The following is a 13,205-nucleotide window of genomic DNA, read 5'->3' as shown; positions in this document are numbered from 1 at the left end:
GCGGCCTGGCTCCAGAGAATAGAATGGGTTCATTCATTATCAGGCGTGTATCATCACAGGTAAAAGCAGCCAATATATATGATCCGAGAAACACCTTCGTAAATAGTCCTCCATGACCTGTCCCGCAATGCCAACCCAGAAACGATAGAACGGTCGGAGAATCAACTGGCAAAAGACCAACGACGCAACAATATGGACAGCAAGAATAGGAAGAAGCAGAAAATATAATCAAGAAAAAAAGCACGGCATCCCAACCCAATCATTTCATGTCGGCCGGAGTGAGAGCCTGGACAATACTCGTTCCCTCGCTGAATCTCGTTCGGAAGATCCGGTTGGCGTTCTGGAACATGCCGTCCTTCAAGGAAACGATGATGAACTGGGAGCCCTTGAACCGGGTCTTGATCAGACGACCAATGTTCTGGGTATGCGACAGATCCAGTGCTGCATCCACCTCGTCCAGAATATACATCGGTGCTGGCTTGAATTGCAGGAGGGCCATAATGAGCGAAAGAGCGATAAGCGATCTGTGAGAGGGTCAGTTTTGGGGATTCTTCCAGTGACTTCAAGAGCTGCTTCACGTACCGTTGTCCTCCACTCAATTCCGTCAGACTCTGTTTCCAGACCTTACCCAGAGACACCTTGACTTCCAGACCATCGGTGATATCCTTGCCTTCGGGGGGATCCAATTTCGCAAAGCTGCCGGGAAGGAGCTCTGAGAAGATCTGTCCAAAATCGGCGTTGACCTTGGTCCAGGTCTTGTGAAGAGCCTCCTTCTTGTACTCGTTGAGATTGATGATGGTCTCTTCAATCTTGCGCTTATCTCGAATGACCGTCTTCATCATGTTCTTCAACGCAGCCTCTTTCTTCTCCACGCTGTCGATCATGTTCATCACCTTAGGGTTGATCTTCTTCTTCATTCCTTGGAATCGTTCCGTCAGGTTGCGTAACGTCGACTTGCATTCGGCGATGTTCTGGTTCTTGAAGTCGTACGCAGTGTTGGACCGTCCGAAATTGTCCTTTTCATCCGCAATCCATTCATGCTCTTCTTCCATGTAAGAGACGGCCTGGGCTGCAGCTTGTTGATCCTTCTGCAACTTCTCAAGTTGATGACCGAGTTTTTGCATTTCGAGACCCTCTTCTGTAACTTGGGAGTTCTTCGCCTTCATGGTCGCGTCCAAGTCGCGCAACTCGTCGTCAAAGCCAGTCAGCTTGGCTCTTTCGTCATCAAGCTGTGCTTGAGCCATGTCATGGGCGTCCTTTTGGCGAAGAGTTAGCATTCTGACTAGAAATCACAGGTTTGGACTGCTCTTTACCTTGATACGAGCTTGGTCCCTCTTCATCGACTCGATCTCCTCCATCTGTGATTGAAGAGTATTCTCGGCCTCGGTACTTTGCTCCTCGGCCGCTGAAAGGTCGCCACCGACCTGCTCCGATTCCAATCGAGAATCTTGAAGCTCCTTCTGCAGTGTCTTGACGGAGTTCGAGTTCTTTGAAAGACTCTTCTTGAGAGAATCCAGCGACTCTTGCAGCTCGGCGAGCTTGCTGTCTTTGTTGTTGTTAAACTCACTCATATCCTTCTCGATTCGCTTAATATCCTTGGATGCCTCACTCTGACGAGACTTCGCGTCAGAAATGTCGTTCTTCAATTGCTGGATGTTCTCTTTCATCTCCTCGACGGCTTGAATGATCTATAACAGGTTAGCTCCGACATATATAACGTCTAATGCCCTTCCGGGACCACGTACCGATGAGGAAGAGTTGCTGCTTATTTGCTCCTCTGTAAGCTTAATCTCGTGGTTCTTCAGGTCCAGTTCCTGCTTGATCGAGCGAGCCGCATCGAGCTTCTTTTTCTCTTTTCTCATGGTGTCTTCCAAAGTAGCCAACAGGCGCTCCTTGCTTCTAATCTCCCTCGTGATCTCGTTCAACTTTTGCAGGGTAACAAGCACACCGCTTGAGTTTGGAGAGCTACCACCAGACAGCGTACCAGAAGGGTCATATACATCGCCATCGAAGGTAACGCTTTTAACTCGCACGGATGGGTCAAAGGTGACCTTCTTGGCCGTGTCTGCGTCATTGCAAATCAGGGTATTGCCAAAAACGTAGTTCATGGCCGCCGTAACTTCCTCATCATATCCAATAAGGGACAAGGCCAGGTCCACCTTCCCAGGGGCAATGTTCTGTGCCGCCCCAATCTTCTCGGCGGATGCCTTGAAAGATGATATCTTGTTTAGCGGGATGATTGTCACTCGCTTGCGAAGTTTTCCCTTCTGGAGCAGCTGGGTACCGGTTTCTGCAGAGTCAACCACCACGTTGTACAAACGACCACCGGCACAAATCTCCAGCGCGGTAGCAGCTTGAAGCTTCTCTTTGTTCAACGTGAAAAGCTGGGCCACTAGTCCCTTGACTTTGGACCGATCGAAGTTCGGGTGAGGGTCGGCGTATTGGAAGTCGATGTTCGCAACCCTGCGTTGGAGGCCGTCCGCATTCTGACGCAATTCGCGGATCTCCCTCTGCAGAGTAGTTTGTTCCTGATAGAGCTGCTCCTCTCGGCCCGGTTCAAAGCCAAGTCTTGCAAGCTCCGCATCAAGCTTCTTAGCTTGCGATTTGAGGCCTTCGAGGTCCTTAAGGAGACCCGAATTCTGCTCTTTGGCCTTTTTCGCTCTCGGCTCCTCTTCCTTGATTCGTTTTTCCAGGTTGGCAATCTTCAGCTTGGCTTGTTCTTGCTCCGTAGCAGCGGTACTGGCACGGTTACGGGCGTCTTGTAATTGGCCTTGGTATCCACTTTCCTGGCCTTCTTTCGAAGCCACACCGGTCTGTAGTGTCTGGAGCAATTCCTCCTTTTGCTCCACCTCGGCGGTTTGGGCGTCCAGTTCTGCCTTGGCGGAGTCATATTGGGCCTGCAGTTTGTCGTAGATCTTCTTCTTCTCCTTCAGAACTTTCTCCAGATCCTTCACAGTTCTGTGGACCTCCTTTTGCTTCTCTTTCTCTTCCGAGATACTAGCATTCTTTAGATCGAACACGGTGGTCAACCGAACGAGTTCATGCGAATGCGACTTGGCCTCATCCTCAAGAGCTTGAAATTTGCCGCCCTTTCGTAATTCCTTGTCGCGAGCGGTCCTCACTCTCTTCACATCTTCTTCCAGATGATTTATCTCGCTCTTAAGCCGAGTCGCATTATCTTCGAGCGTTTGCACCTTGCGTCTTTTGGCTTCGCATTCCTCGCCCGTAACTCGCAAACGCTCGCCACCCCGAAGGTAATCGTGAGCAACGACCAAGCGTGTCAGTCGCTCAAGATCGTTTTGTGTCTGTTGGAAATCAAGAAAAGCTCGCTTCTCGGATCGCAGCTTTTCCAGCTTTGGCTCAATTTCTTCCTTCAGAAGACCCTCGATTTCGCGCAGCTTTAATTCTTTCTTGCCCATTGTCTTCACCGCCTTCTCTCGCCTATCCTCGAACATTCGCGTACCAGCCGCTTCCTCGATCATGGACAAGATCTCAACCGCCTTCATATTCAGAACCTTTGTGATCCGACCCTGCATAATCAGGAAATTGGGGTTGTTGATGTTGAGTTGCACACTCTGGAACAGGTTCTGCACCGTCTGCTGCTGCGCACGGTGTCCGTTGATCAGGTATTTGCTCGTGCCGCCGAGAACGATCTGTCGGGTCACGGAGATGTTCGCATATTCTTCGAAACCAATAGGCGATTTTGCGGTGTCGCGGTTATCAAATACAATAGTGACACTGGCTTTGGTCACGCCGGCTTGACCACGCTTGTAGATAAGGTCCTGCAAGTTCTGCGCGCGGACGGTGGTCATATTCGTAATACCTAGGACGAAACAGATGGCATCGAGGATGTTGGATTTACCACTGCCGTTAAGGCCAGTGATGGAGTTAAACGATTCATCCCTATGAGAGAAGCAAAAAAGTCAGCACCTTCGTTTGCGACCGACCCAAGCCGCAGACCTCAAAGAAAGATCATCGGGCTTTCATCTGGAGATGTAATGACATGAACCCAAAGCAAGGGATTCAGCGCAGCGCATACCATCCTGAAATCACCGTACGCACGGCATACGATTTGAAACCCTGTTGCCTCGAGCGTTAGCAGTGATCGCTCTTCCATCTCCGCCCCTCTTTCCACGGCGGAACAAAGAAAAAAGCTCACGTCAATAATGATCTCCGTAATCCTCATGTTTGCGACTCCAGGACTGCCCCATCAACTAGCAACTGAAGCGCATGGGAGGGCGTCTGGGAATCGATGGGCAGGATGCGGATCGCACAGGGACTGGGCGGATTGAATGGACTTGGAGGGATTATTGTTTTGGCGGGCGCCGCTGTTTTTGCGGAACTCGACAATCGCGGGTGTTTATGCTTTGCTCCTTTGGGTTTGGCGCCGTTTGGGTGATGTAAGCATGAGGGGTACGCACGTGATTGGACAAAGACTCCTTTCTTTGTCTTCGAATCTACTTTAGTACTGGTGCTCTTGCGAGGCTGGATCTCGGTCTTTACGGCATGGACAAAGAATCCAGGTGCTCTAAATTTATATCTTGAAGCATGTCCATTGATTCTAATTCGATTGCATATGCCAAATTCAAACCAGCCGTCAGCTCAAGATGATGAACAGAATCGAATTACCAGTCAGGCAGATATCAAGTACACAGTCTCCATAACAAAAATAGAATCCTTCTCGACGTGCTCGAAACCAGTTACACTAAGCCCCTCGCCGGCACAGCCATATGAAATGCCTGTCTATGATGACCATACTTGATAGTATCATAATCACCAAGGCTTACGAGCCGTCGCAAGAACCGCCACAGGCTCCAAAGGAACCAATCCATCCGCACCATAGGTCTCTTCTAGGTACCTCCTAATCGCGGGGATGACATCTTTCTCATGCTCTTCCCGTTGTGCCTGGGTCCAGAATTTGCCCATCCCCGCGCCAAGTATTGGCCTGATAAGCTCCATGAACTCCGGTATGGTGACTGACAAATACTTGTCAACAGTAGTGGTATTCACATCCTCGAATCCCTCTTGTTCGAACTGGGAGCGTACATAGGACTCGGAGTCCCAGCCCTCATTGAAGATCGCGAGGAATTCTTTCACAGATGGAAAACGAAGGTCTCCGGGTGGCATTCTTTCGACAACAGTCTTCGCAATCTCGATCCAGTTTGCTGAGTTGTGAATTAGTTAAAGCAAGCCTCATTGGTTTTAAGGGATTGGGTAATGACATACTTGATTGCCAGGTTGAGCTGCTGACAATACCACCCGGCTGAAGGACTCGGAAACATTCTTGTTATGTTAGTCCATGATGCTCGCAACTGCATCACTTGGGGATATGTCAACTCACCTTTCACTGCAGCTTTAGGATCAGGAAACGTCGTGAACGCTAGGAAAGACAACACGAATCAGATCATATCCACAACTAACAAATACATTCGTCAACCACCTACCAAAGCCCGCAAAGACATGGGTAAACTCTCCACTGGGAAGCCCCGTGTCTTGTGCATTCACGATTTTGGCCTCGGCGTTTGCCCAGCCTTCAGCCTCGATCGCGAGCTTTGTGAATTCAACCATCGCCTCACTGAAATCGCCGCAGGTAAGTTTCCAGCTCTTCTGGTAGTCAGTGTCTACCTTTTGGCGGAGCACGCTCGAAATGATGCCCGTGCCACAAGCATTGTCGAAAATAGCCAACGGCTTTTGGGTAGGCTCAGCTACGCCAGACATGTCAACCAGCGCCTGCGCGAATGGGCCAGTGACTTGTTCGGCGATCTTGTACCGAGCGGCGAAGTCTTGCTGCTGGTACATCGCCAAAATCTCGGATTTCATGGCCATGGTTAAGGGTTATTCAAGAAAGGGGGCTGTATAATGTAGAACTTGGGATACTATATATCGTTATGAAACGATGACACAGCAGGCAAACAAACGGTAGATATGTAGCTCGAGAAAATGGCTGATGAGTTGAGAAAGAACTGTAGTAACAAGAACCATTTCTGAACGCTTGAAGGGGTATTTATACCTTGACTTGTAGCATGTATAACGACTCAAGTCGATTCCGGTCCGATCTTAGGGGCATATAGAAAGTGTCCGAGAATCTCTCCGGAGAACCTTTGGGACGGCAGGCTCGATCGCCATTGGGTGGCGAAGGACCACAATCTGACAAGAGGATCCCTCAGAGTACGACGGGAGGTTATTTAGGGGCCTATGAATAGTTAGTTACCTCCTGAGCATTTTTCTCATTGGTCCGATGCCTGCTGGCTGGTTAGATGGCCCGAGCAAGGACGACGGTTGGAGTTGGCACTTGGCTCCGTATGATTGACCGTCGCAAGTTTGTAGCTGCTTTGGGTAGCACCCAGTGTCGAAATTGCTATTGCAGATCGATCTACGGTCATGGAAAGAACTGGTAAGATCATACAAGTCATTTGATTTCGATAGTATCCTACGATCCCATAGCGACCCCTAAAGTTGAGAAACACCTTGGTGCACGGTAGCAGACCACACCTGAAAAACCATAGGAAACTGGCAGAGAACCCAACGCCGGTGCTGATCCCATCACTTGTGCTCCTCTCAGATAATTCATGACCCCGGAGGTGGAACTCCCATGCGTGCCAGATTACGCTGCGGGTCCATCCGGTTGTCCAGGTCTTCGTATCGGAGAATGAACTCGCGCTGAGACGAATGGTTAGCAATGGGCTACCTGGTGCATCAAAATGGCTTCGCTACTTACCCGAATCTTCTTCCAGCTGGCGGGATCCCAGAGGAGATAGACACCCCGTTCACTAACACCTCTGTCGACATCAACGGGTCCAGGATACGTTTCATCACGAGTAAGCCAGCATCTCTCAATCTTGTGGTATCTCCACTTGCGACCCATCAATTCTTCCGCAACCACCTCCTGCATGATATCACGGGGCATGCTGTAGAAAATGAAGAATAACGTTTCGTCGCTGAAGCTAGGGATGCGCGACTGAAGGGGCTGGATGTTGGCAACATTGTAGCACGAAGGCAAGGCGAAATCTTGCTCCAGTGGCACGCCCGTCATAGAAGCAACGAACGGCGAAGCGAACGATGTATGCAAAGGCCTATGATGATAGAAGTTAGCAAACCCGACAGACACCGCTGTCAATATTAGCAGGCAACCTACTCCGGCTGATTCAAGTCTAGACCCAATGTCATCAGATCTTGACCAACTGCAAGGCTAGCAACATCGGGGCTGTCACTGTGGATCATGCGAAGAAGTCCTGCGAGTCCAAATTTGTCAAGTTCGCTCATCTCGGCTAGCGGTGGCTGTTCGGCACTTTGCGCAGCTTCGGATGACTCCTGCCCTTGAGTCGGGAATTGTAACGATTGCTGTTCCGCGAGGGCACGCTGGCTCGACAGGATGGCGCTGCTAGATTCCTGTAACTACTTCCTTAGCAAGGTAATGAGAAGTAAATGCTCGGATAGAAAGGAAACAAACCTCTTTTTCTTGTCCTGGTACCCCATTGACTGCCTGATTCACAGGTGATCGAGAAGTTCCAATTCCTGAGATGATCAATGCACGTTCCGATAGCCATTACGCTCTGATGGAATTTACCTGCTGCACCCGGCGTGGCCGGCGACATCATCCGTTCTGGCCCGTTTACCGACGAGATGATGCTGCGATTTTGTGCCGTTTGGGCCTGGTTTGCGCCAGCAAAAGACATGCCCGAAGCATAATTGCCGAATCCTGCATTCTGCATCAAGGATCCCCGGCGATCCTGGCCCAACTCGGCAGGCACGTTCCGCCCCAGCGGTGGGAACTCCTCGATGTTGCCTGTCTGGGGCTGAGCGCCCGCTCCCAGCTGACCGCTGATGCCTTGTCCGCCATTTCTGAAATCATCCAACCGATTCGCAAACTGGGCTCCGGAGGGAAATACATCGTCGTGGGGGGTTTGTGATTGCTGTTGCGGGTGATGGGTTTGTGTTTGAGGTGCTCGTGACGGGGCTTGAGAAGCGGGGTGCTGCTGCCTCTGGACAGGTGTCTGTTGCATGGCTCGTTGACTGGCATTCGCCCATACCAAGTGCCCTGGATTTTGAGCTTGAGATTGCGGAGGCGCCCCGGATAGCGAGGGAAAGTCACTAGTGCGAGGGTAACTGTCAGTGCCATTTTCGCATCTCAAATCACATGTGTCAAAATTGAACTTGTGGGTGGTCTAAAGGCTTGCAGCCAAGGGTGACGGCACACTCACGACAGATCAAGAGGAGTAGCAGGCTGCGAACCGCTGAGACTCTGAGCAAAAGTCCCCATATTGGCCATCGCACGCTGTTGGTTGCTCTGGATTCCTGGTGTTCCGCTCACGGGCAAGTTAAAGTTCCAATTTGCTCCAGTGCCTGGTCAATTTGTCCCTCGTTAGTTTCCCTCGACCATGATCAACTCGGAGATCAGTTTTCGGGCAATCACACCAAGTTTTCCGTTTGGCAAACGTGCAGATGCTAGTGTCGCATTTCGAGCTTGTACTTGTTGCTGTGCGGGGAATCCGGACATGCCCCGGAGAGGCTGTGGGCCCGGGCCTAATATATCCAAACATGCATTAGCATTGTTCAACACCATAGGCGACTCAATCCAAAGACTCGGTGGCCCCTTGATCAGGGTTTGAAGGGTTTCTTGGCATGGCGTTGCGAAGCAGCTCGGTCGCAGAGACAAGGGTCACCGATAGGCTCGCAATTAGAGCATGGACGAAAGACGTAGTAACGAAAGACTCCACATGGTCCAAAATCATGCCGTAAACCCAGGTGCTGCTCAAGAGCCACAGACGCAACAAGGACACCGATCAAATGGGCCATCGGGTTATAACAATCCCGAGCCATGGATAAGACAAAAGAAGGAAAAGGACACACCTGGCCTATTCATAATGAAAATATAGTCTCCAGAAGCTGTGCTGATGGGGCCGGAGTTCAATGATCCAAAGTACAACGATTCCAACAGAGAGTAGCGGAGGAGGTCAAGATCGAGGACTGGTGCTTCAAGGAACTGTGCCCACATTCATGCGACGGATGCTGGAGGTGGAGTGGCTGCAACCGCGCGCTTCCCTGGTCTGCACGGACCATGGCAGCCGCCCGCGGTTAATCTTGCAGCTTCAGCGTAACCCCAACGAGGACAATGGGAATACAGGCTGGGAAGTGGATTTGACCGAGTCTATGATGGTGAGCTACTGTGAAGCAAGACTTTCATTTCCCTGGTACCATCTGATGCCATATGCCCACAGAATAGAGCTGCTGCAGATGCCATCTCTACGGCCGCTTTTCAATGTCTAGGTTCGATACGAAGTTTCGAGGCTAGGTGCATGAAGAATGGCACATGGATGTAAAACCCAGCCAAGCATCGCAAAGCCTGCTATTTCATTTCTGACTCAGGATGTCTGGCTACATCGCAGCGGCTGAATGCCCGGACTGGGGTGGCACAGGCGCCGTGGTGCACGTGACCTAGGCGCCGAAAAGTCCACTCCGCCAGCTTTTGCTCCGGCGCCCGCAAGACGGACCTCTCGCGAGTTTCCCAGCCGTTCGACGATATCCTCTCCGGTCCGTTCGCAATGCATCGTCAATCCATTGCGCGGCTCGCCCGCCAGTGCAATGGCCTTCCGCTGGCCGACTTGCCTCCCGCCTACCTGGCGCCATCCCTCCATTTCTCCTTGACCCGGTCCGCCGTCCAGACCTCGAACTTTTCGACGACCGCCGTCGCTGCCGGTCCTGGTCGCGACCTCAACAAGACTCGCGGCGTGTCTGCAATCCACCGCACCGGTCCTCGATTCAAACTTGGCGTGTCGAAGTACCCATTGCCCAAGCCCGTCTCGCCGGGGGAGCTGGACAAGCGTCATCCGACCCCGGACCATGGCCTTTGGGGCTTCTTCCCCAAGGACCGTCAACCTTTGAGCACTCCGGAATATGACAACGCACATGGTTAGTCCGCCTACAGACGAGAAATCGGAAATTTGTGGTTGGTATCCACGGTGCTAATCCCAAGTTGTTCAGGCCGTTCGTGGTCTATCCAGGAGCTCCGCGAGAAGTCTTGGGATGACCTACATGCTCTGTGGTGGGTGTGTGCCAAGGAACGCAACCGCATAGCCACTTCCAACTTGGAACGAGAGCGATTGAAGGCGGGATACGGCGAGTATGAAGCTAATGACCGCGACCGGGTGGTGAGTGTTTCTTTCCTCCTCCTCCTCTTCTTCTTCCTATTTCCTCGTTCAGTTCCAATTCCTTTGTGGCTTGGGCTTTTGGCAGTCAATCCTTATCCCCGGGGGTGGACGGGGTGTGATTTCTCTAGGAAATACATAACTAACGGCCATGCGTTGCACAGATCCGCGTCACGCAGAAGAGCATCAAGCACGTCCTCCGGGAGCGGTGGTATGCCTGGGAAGAGGCCCAGCGACTGTACAAGGAGGGATACCGGCCTCAAGATGACGAGTAAATGAGGCGTGGAGCTGTCCACCATATGACCGGTCATTCCAATAGTGGTCGACTATTGGATCTGTATGTAGGATTATTTATTTATTGTCTGTATTAGTTCCAATTTCAACGACGGTGTCTGATTGCCGGACTCGTGGAGACCGAGTACTGCGTAGAAGGGAATAATGGAGTCATGGAATAGTCTACGGGGCCCAATAAAATTAGACCGAGTCAATAGCGTGACGTGACAGGGGCAACGGAAAGGGGAGCACCGGGATAAATTACGGCGATATTGATAGGGCTCCATCGAGGGCGAAAAGGGGCAGGAAAAGGAGAAGGGCGTCGTTCGAGACGCCCAACCCTCCTAGTTTCACGGTGCTTCGCAGCGGTGGAGCCCCTTTCAAATCGAGGATCCGCGGGGGTTCCAAAGCAACGACAGCTGCGGACTAGCGCTCGACTAGACTACTTCACCGCAACCCATTCTCTCCCGCCTCGCTGTCTCCGCATCTTCCCACTTCCCTCCTCCCACCTGCATTCTCTGCATCTTCTGCTGCCGTTGCTGCGTCCGACTTCCTGCTCGACTGTTTCCCGACTTCCTTACTGCCCACCATGGAAGATATTGCCCCCGAATACGATGTTGTCGTGCTCGGCACTGGTATGACGCCTGCTGCCCTACCCCGCCGCTTGACTGCAGCTGGCTAACGAATCCCCCTCCTTTCTCGCAGGTTTGACGGAGTGTGTGCTTTCTGGGTATGAATCTTCCTGCCAGGCGATCTAGAATACGGCAACTGATCGATTCCATACAGCGTCCTCAGTGTCAAGGGAAACAAGGTCCTCCACATCGACCGCAACGATCACTACGGAGGGTGAGTTGGCAGTCTTTCCCCCCTCTCCCGCCCATCTCGCCACCCCCCTCACTGACAAAGAAAATTATCTACACAGAGAGGCTGCTTCGGTGAACATCGAAACTGTAAGTCAGATCCCTCTTGCTAGCTTGTGACCTCGTTTTTCTGGGTTTGTAGCTGACTCGGTCGCTCGCAACAGTTGTTCAAGAAGTACGGCAATGTCCGCCCCGGCGAGGAGCCCTGGAAGAAGTATGGACGGGTCAACGACTGGAACATTGACCTGGTCCCCAAGCTGCTGATGGCGAACGGCGAGTTGACCAACATTCTGGTCTCCACCGACGTGACGAGATACCTGGAGTTCAAGCAGATTGCCGGCAGCTACGTCCAGCAAGGAAAGGGTCCTAAGGCTACCGTGGCCAAGGTGCCTTCGGATTCCGCCGAAGCTCTGCGCTCGTCTCTGATGGGCATGTTCGAGAAGCGCAGGGCCAAGAAGTTCTTGGAGTGGGTTGGTGAATTCAAGGAGGACAACCCCTCCTCTCACCAGGGTGCGTCGGTCTTATTTCCCCCCGATTGTCACAGGCTAGTTGCTAACGCCGTCGGTTAGGCCTGAACATTCACGAGTGCACCATGAAGGATGTCTATGACAAGTTCGGACTGGAGGACAACACCCGTGACTTCGTCGGACACTCCATGGCCCTGTACCAGTCTGATGAGTACATCAACAAGTCGGGAATGGCCCCCGAAACCATCAACCGCATCCGCCTGTACGTCAACTCCATGGCCCGGTACGGCAAGTCGCCGTACATCTACCCTCTCTACGGCCTGGGTGAGCTTCCTCAGGGTTTCGCCCGTCTCTCCGCCATCTACGGAGGCACCTACATGCTCAACACCAACATCGACGAGGTGCAGTACGACGAGAGCGGCAAGGTGTCGGGCATCAAGGCCACGATGAAGGACCGTGAGGACAACGGCGAGACCATGCACTTCACCACCAAGACCAAGAAGATCCTGGCCGACCCCTCCTACTTCCCCAGCAAGGCCAGAGTTACCGGCTACCTGCTGAAGGCCATCTGCATTCTGAACCACCCCATCGACAAGACCGACGCCAGCGACTCTCTGCAGCTGATCATTCCCCAGTCCCAGGTTGGCCGGAAGCACGGTAAGTTTTCCGATCCGAATTGAGACATCGTTTTGACTGAGATCGATTAGACATCTACATTGCCATGGTCTCGTCCGCGCACAACGTTTGCCCCAAGGGCTACTACATCGCCATCGTCTCGACCATTGCCGAGAGCGATGCCAACCACCACATTGAGCTTGAGCCCGGCTTCGAGCGCCTGGGTGCCATTGAGGAGAAGTTCTTCGGACCCCCCATTCCCATCTACGAGCCTCTGGAGAGCGGTGAGAAGGACAACATCTTCCTCTCCAAGAGCTACGACGCCACATCTCACTTTGAGACCACGACCGGTAAGTTTTCTCGAGATCATTTCACAATAGTCGACAGTGATCCTAACCATCGAACAGACGATGTGCGGGACGTCTACCGTCGGGCGACGGGCGAGGAGTTGGTCGTCGAGGGCCTTCGGGAAGATCAGCAGCTTGCGCAAGAATAGATGCGCTTCACTGACGGCCTGGAGAGCTGAATAATAATATATCATTGATTTGGATGCTTTGAGTTGAGCCATAAATATTGAAAGTTTCTTTGTTCTTATTTCTCATTTCCTTTTTTCTCTATATCCATTCCTCATCAATCATACAACCAACCTTACATCATCTTGGAATCCGAGTGCCTGCTTTGTTAGTGATTCGATCTGACCGGTAGATCGTTCCCGTTTGACGCTTTTTCATGTCAATACTTCGTAGTCAATAGGATTCGAGTCTTTATGATCCGTGTATGTACAAAGTCGACCCATCCAGTCACACATCGACCACGTAGGATCGTTCCAGGCTATAAAATAAATA

The 13,205-nt window shown here is 51.9% G+C and overlaps 5 protein-coding genes across 5 annotated transcripts; 2 read left to right on the top strand and 3 right to left on the bottom strand.

Annotated features, from left to right (window-relative positions):
* Positions 1-12: 12 nt before the first annotated feature.
* On the bottom strand, positions 13-4,288 carry P170DRAFT_456657 (condensin subunit SMC2). The gene is made up of 6 exons (XM_024851640.1): positions 4,160-4,288; positions 4,040-4,080; positions 1,746-3,903; positions 1,314-1,688; positions 583-1,256; positions 13-524 (listed from the first exon to the last, which is right to left on the bottom strand). The coding sequence occupies exons 1-6, from the start codon at positions 4,184-4,186 to the stop codon at positions 260-262; spliced, it is 3,540 nt and encodes a 1,179-aa protein (XP_024703281.1). The 5' UTR covers positions 4,187-4,288; the 3' UTR covers positions 13-259.
* A 428-nt stretch (positions 4,289-4,716) lies between these two features.
* gtmA (gliotoxin thiomethyltransferase) lies at positions 4,717-6,050 on the bottom strand. The gene is made up of 4 exons (XM_024854799.1): positions 5,445-6,050; positions 5,342-5,380; positions 5,227-5,283; positions 4,717-5,165 (listed from the first exon to the last, which is right to left on the bottom strand). Exons 1-4 carry the CDS (start codon positions 5,824-5,826, stop codon positions 4,774-4,776), a joined length of 870 nt encoding a protein of 289 aa, XP_024703280.1. The 5' UTR covers positions 5,827-6,050; the 3' UTR covers positions 4,717-4,773.
* Positions 6,051-6,398: 348 nt separating this feature from the next.
* P170DRAFT_437683 (NOT2 family protein) lies at positions 6,399-8,965 on the bottom strand. Its single transcript, XM_024849422.1, has 8 exons — positions 8,851-8,965; positions 8,416-8,523; positions 8,202-8,343; positions 7,568-8,091; positions 7,451-7,515; positions 7,136-7,389; positions 6,719-7,073; positions 6,399-6,660 (listed from the first exon to the last, which is right to left on the bottom strand). Exons 1-8 carry the CDS (start codon positions 8,861-8,863, stop codon positions 6,568-6,570), a joined length of 1,554 nt encoding a protein of 517 aa, XP_024703279.1. The 5' UTR covers positions 8,864-8,965; the 3' UTR covers positions 6,399-6,567.
* Positions 8,966-9,435: 470 nt separating this feature from the next.
* Positions 9,436-10,548, top strand: mrpl4 (mitochondrial 54S ribosomal protein uL29m). Its single transcript, XM_024845755.1, has 3 exons — positions 9,436-9,909; positions 9,982-10,148; positions 10,310-10,548. The coding sequence occupies exons 1-3, from the start codon at positions 9,543-9,545 to the stop codon at positions 10,418-10,420; spliced, it is 645 nt and encodes a 214-aa protein (XP_024703278.1). The 5' UTR covers positions 9,436-9,542; the 3' UTR covers positions 10,421-10,548.
* Positions 10,549-10,714: 166 nt separating this feature from the next.
* Positions 10,715-13,106, top strand: P170DRAFT_437682 (secretory pathway gdp dissociation inhibitor). The gene is made up of 8 exons (XM_024849421.1): positions 10,715-11,053; positions 11,124-11,148; positions 11,205-11,264; positions 11,341-11,368; positions 11,443-11,788; positions 11,848-12,402; positions 12,453-12,710; positions 12,768-13,106. Exons 1-8 carry the CDS (start codon positions 11,008-11,010, stop codon positions 12,854-12,856), a joined length of 1,407 nt encoding a protein of 468 aa, XP_024703277.1. The 5' UTR covers positions 10,715-11,007; the 3' UTR covers positions 12,857-13,106.
* Positions 13,107-13,205: the final 99 nt, after the last annotated feature.

This window comes from Aspergillus steynii (assembly GCF_002849105.1).
Source record: "Aspergillus steynii IBT 23096 chromosome Unknown P170scaffold_5, whole genome shotgun sequence".
NCBI classification, from domain to species: Eukaryota; Fungi; Ascomycota; class Eurotiomycetes; order Eurotiales; family Aspergillaceae; genus Aspergillus; species Aspergillus steynii.
The sequence above is the reverse complement of the archived record's forward strand: the minus strand, read 5'-3'. Positions and strand labels throughout refer to the sequence as shown.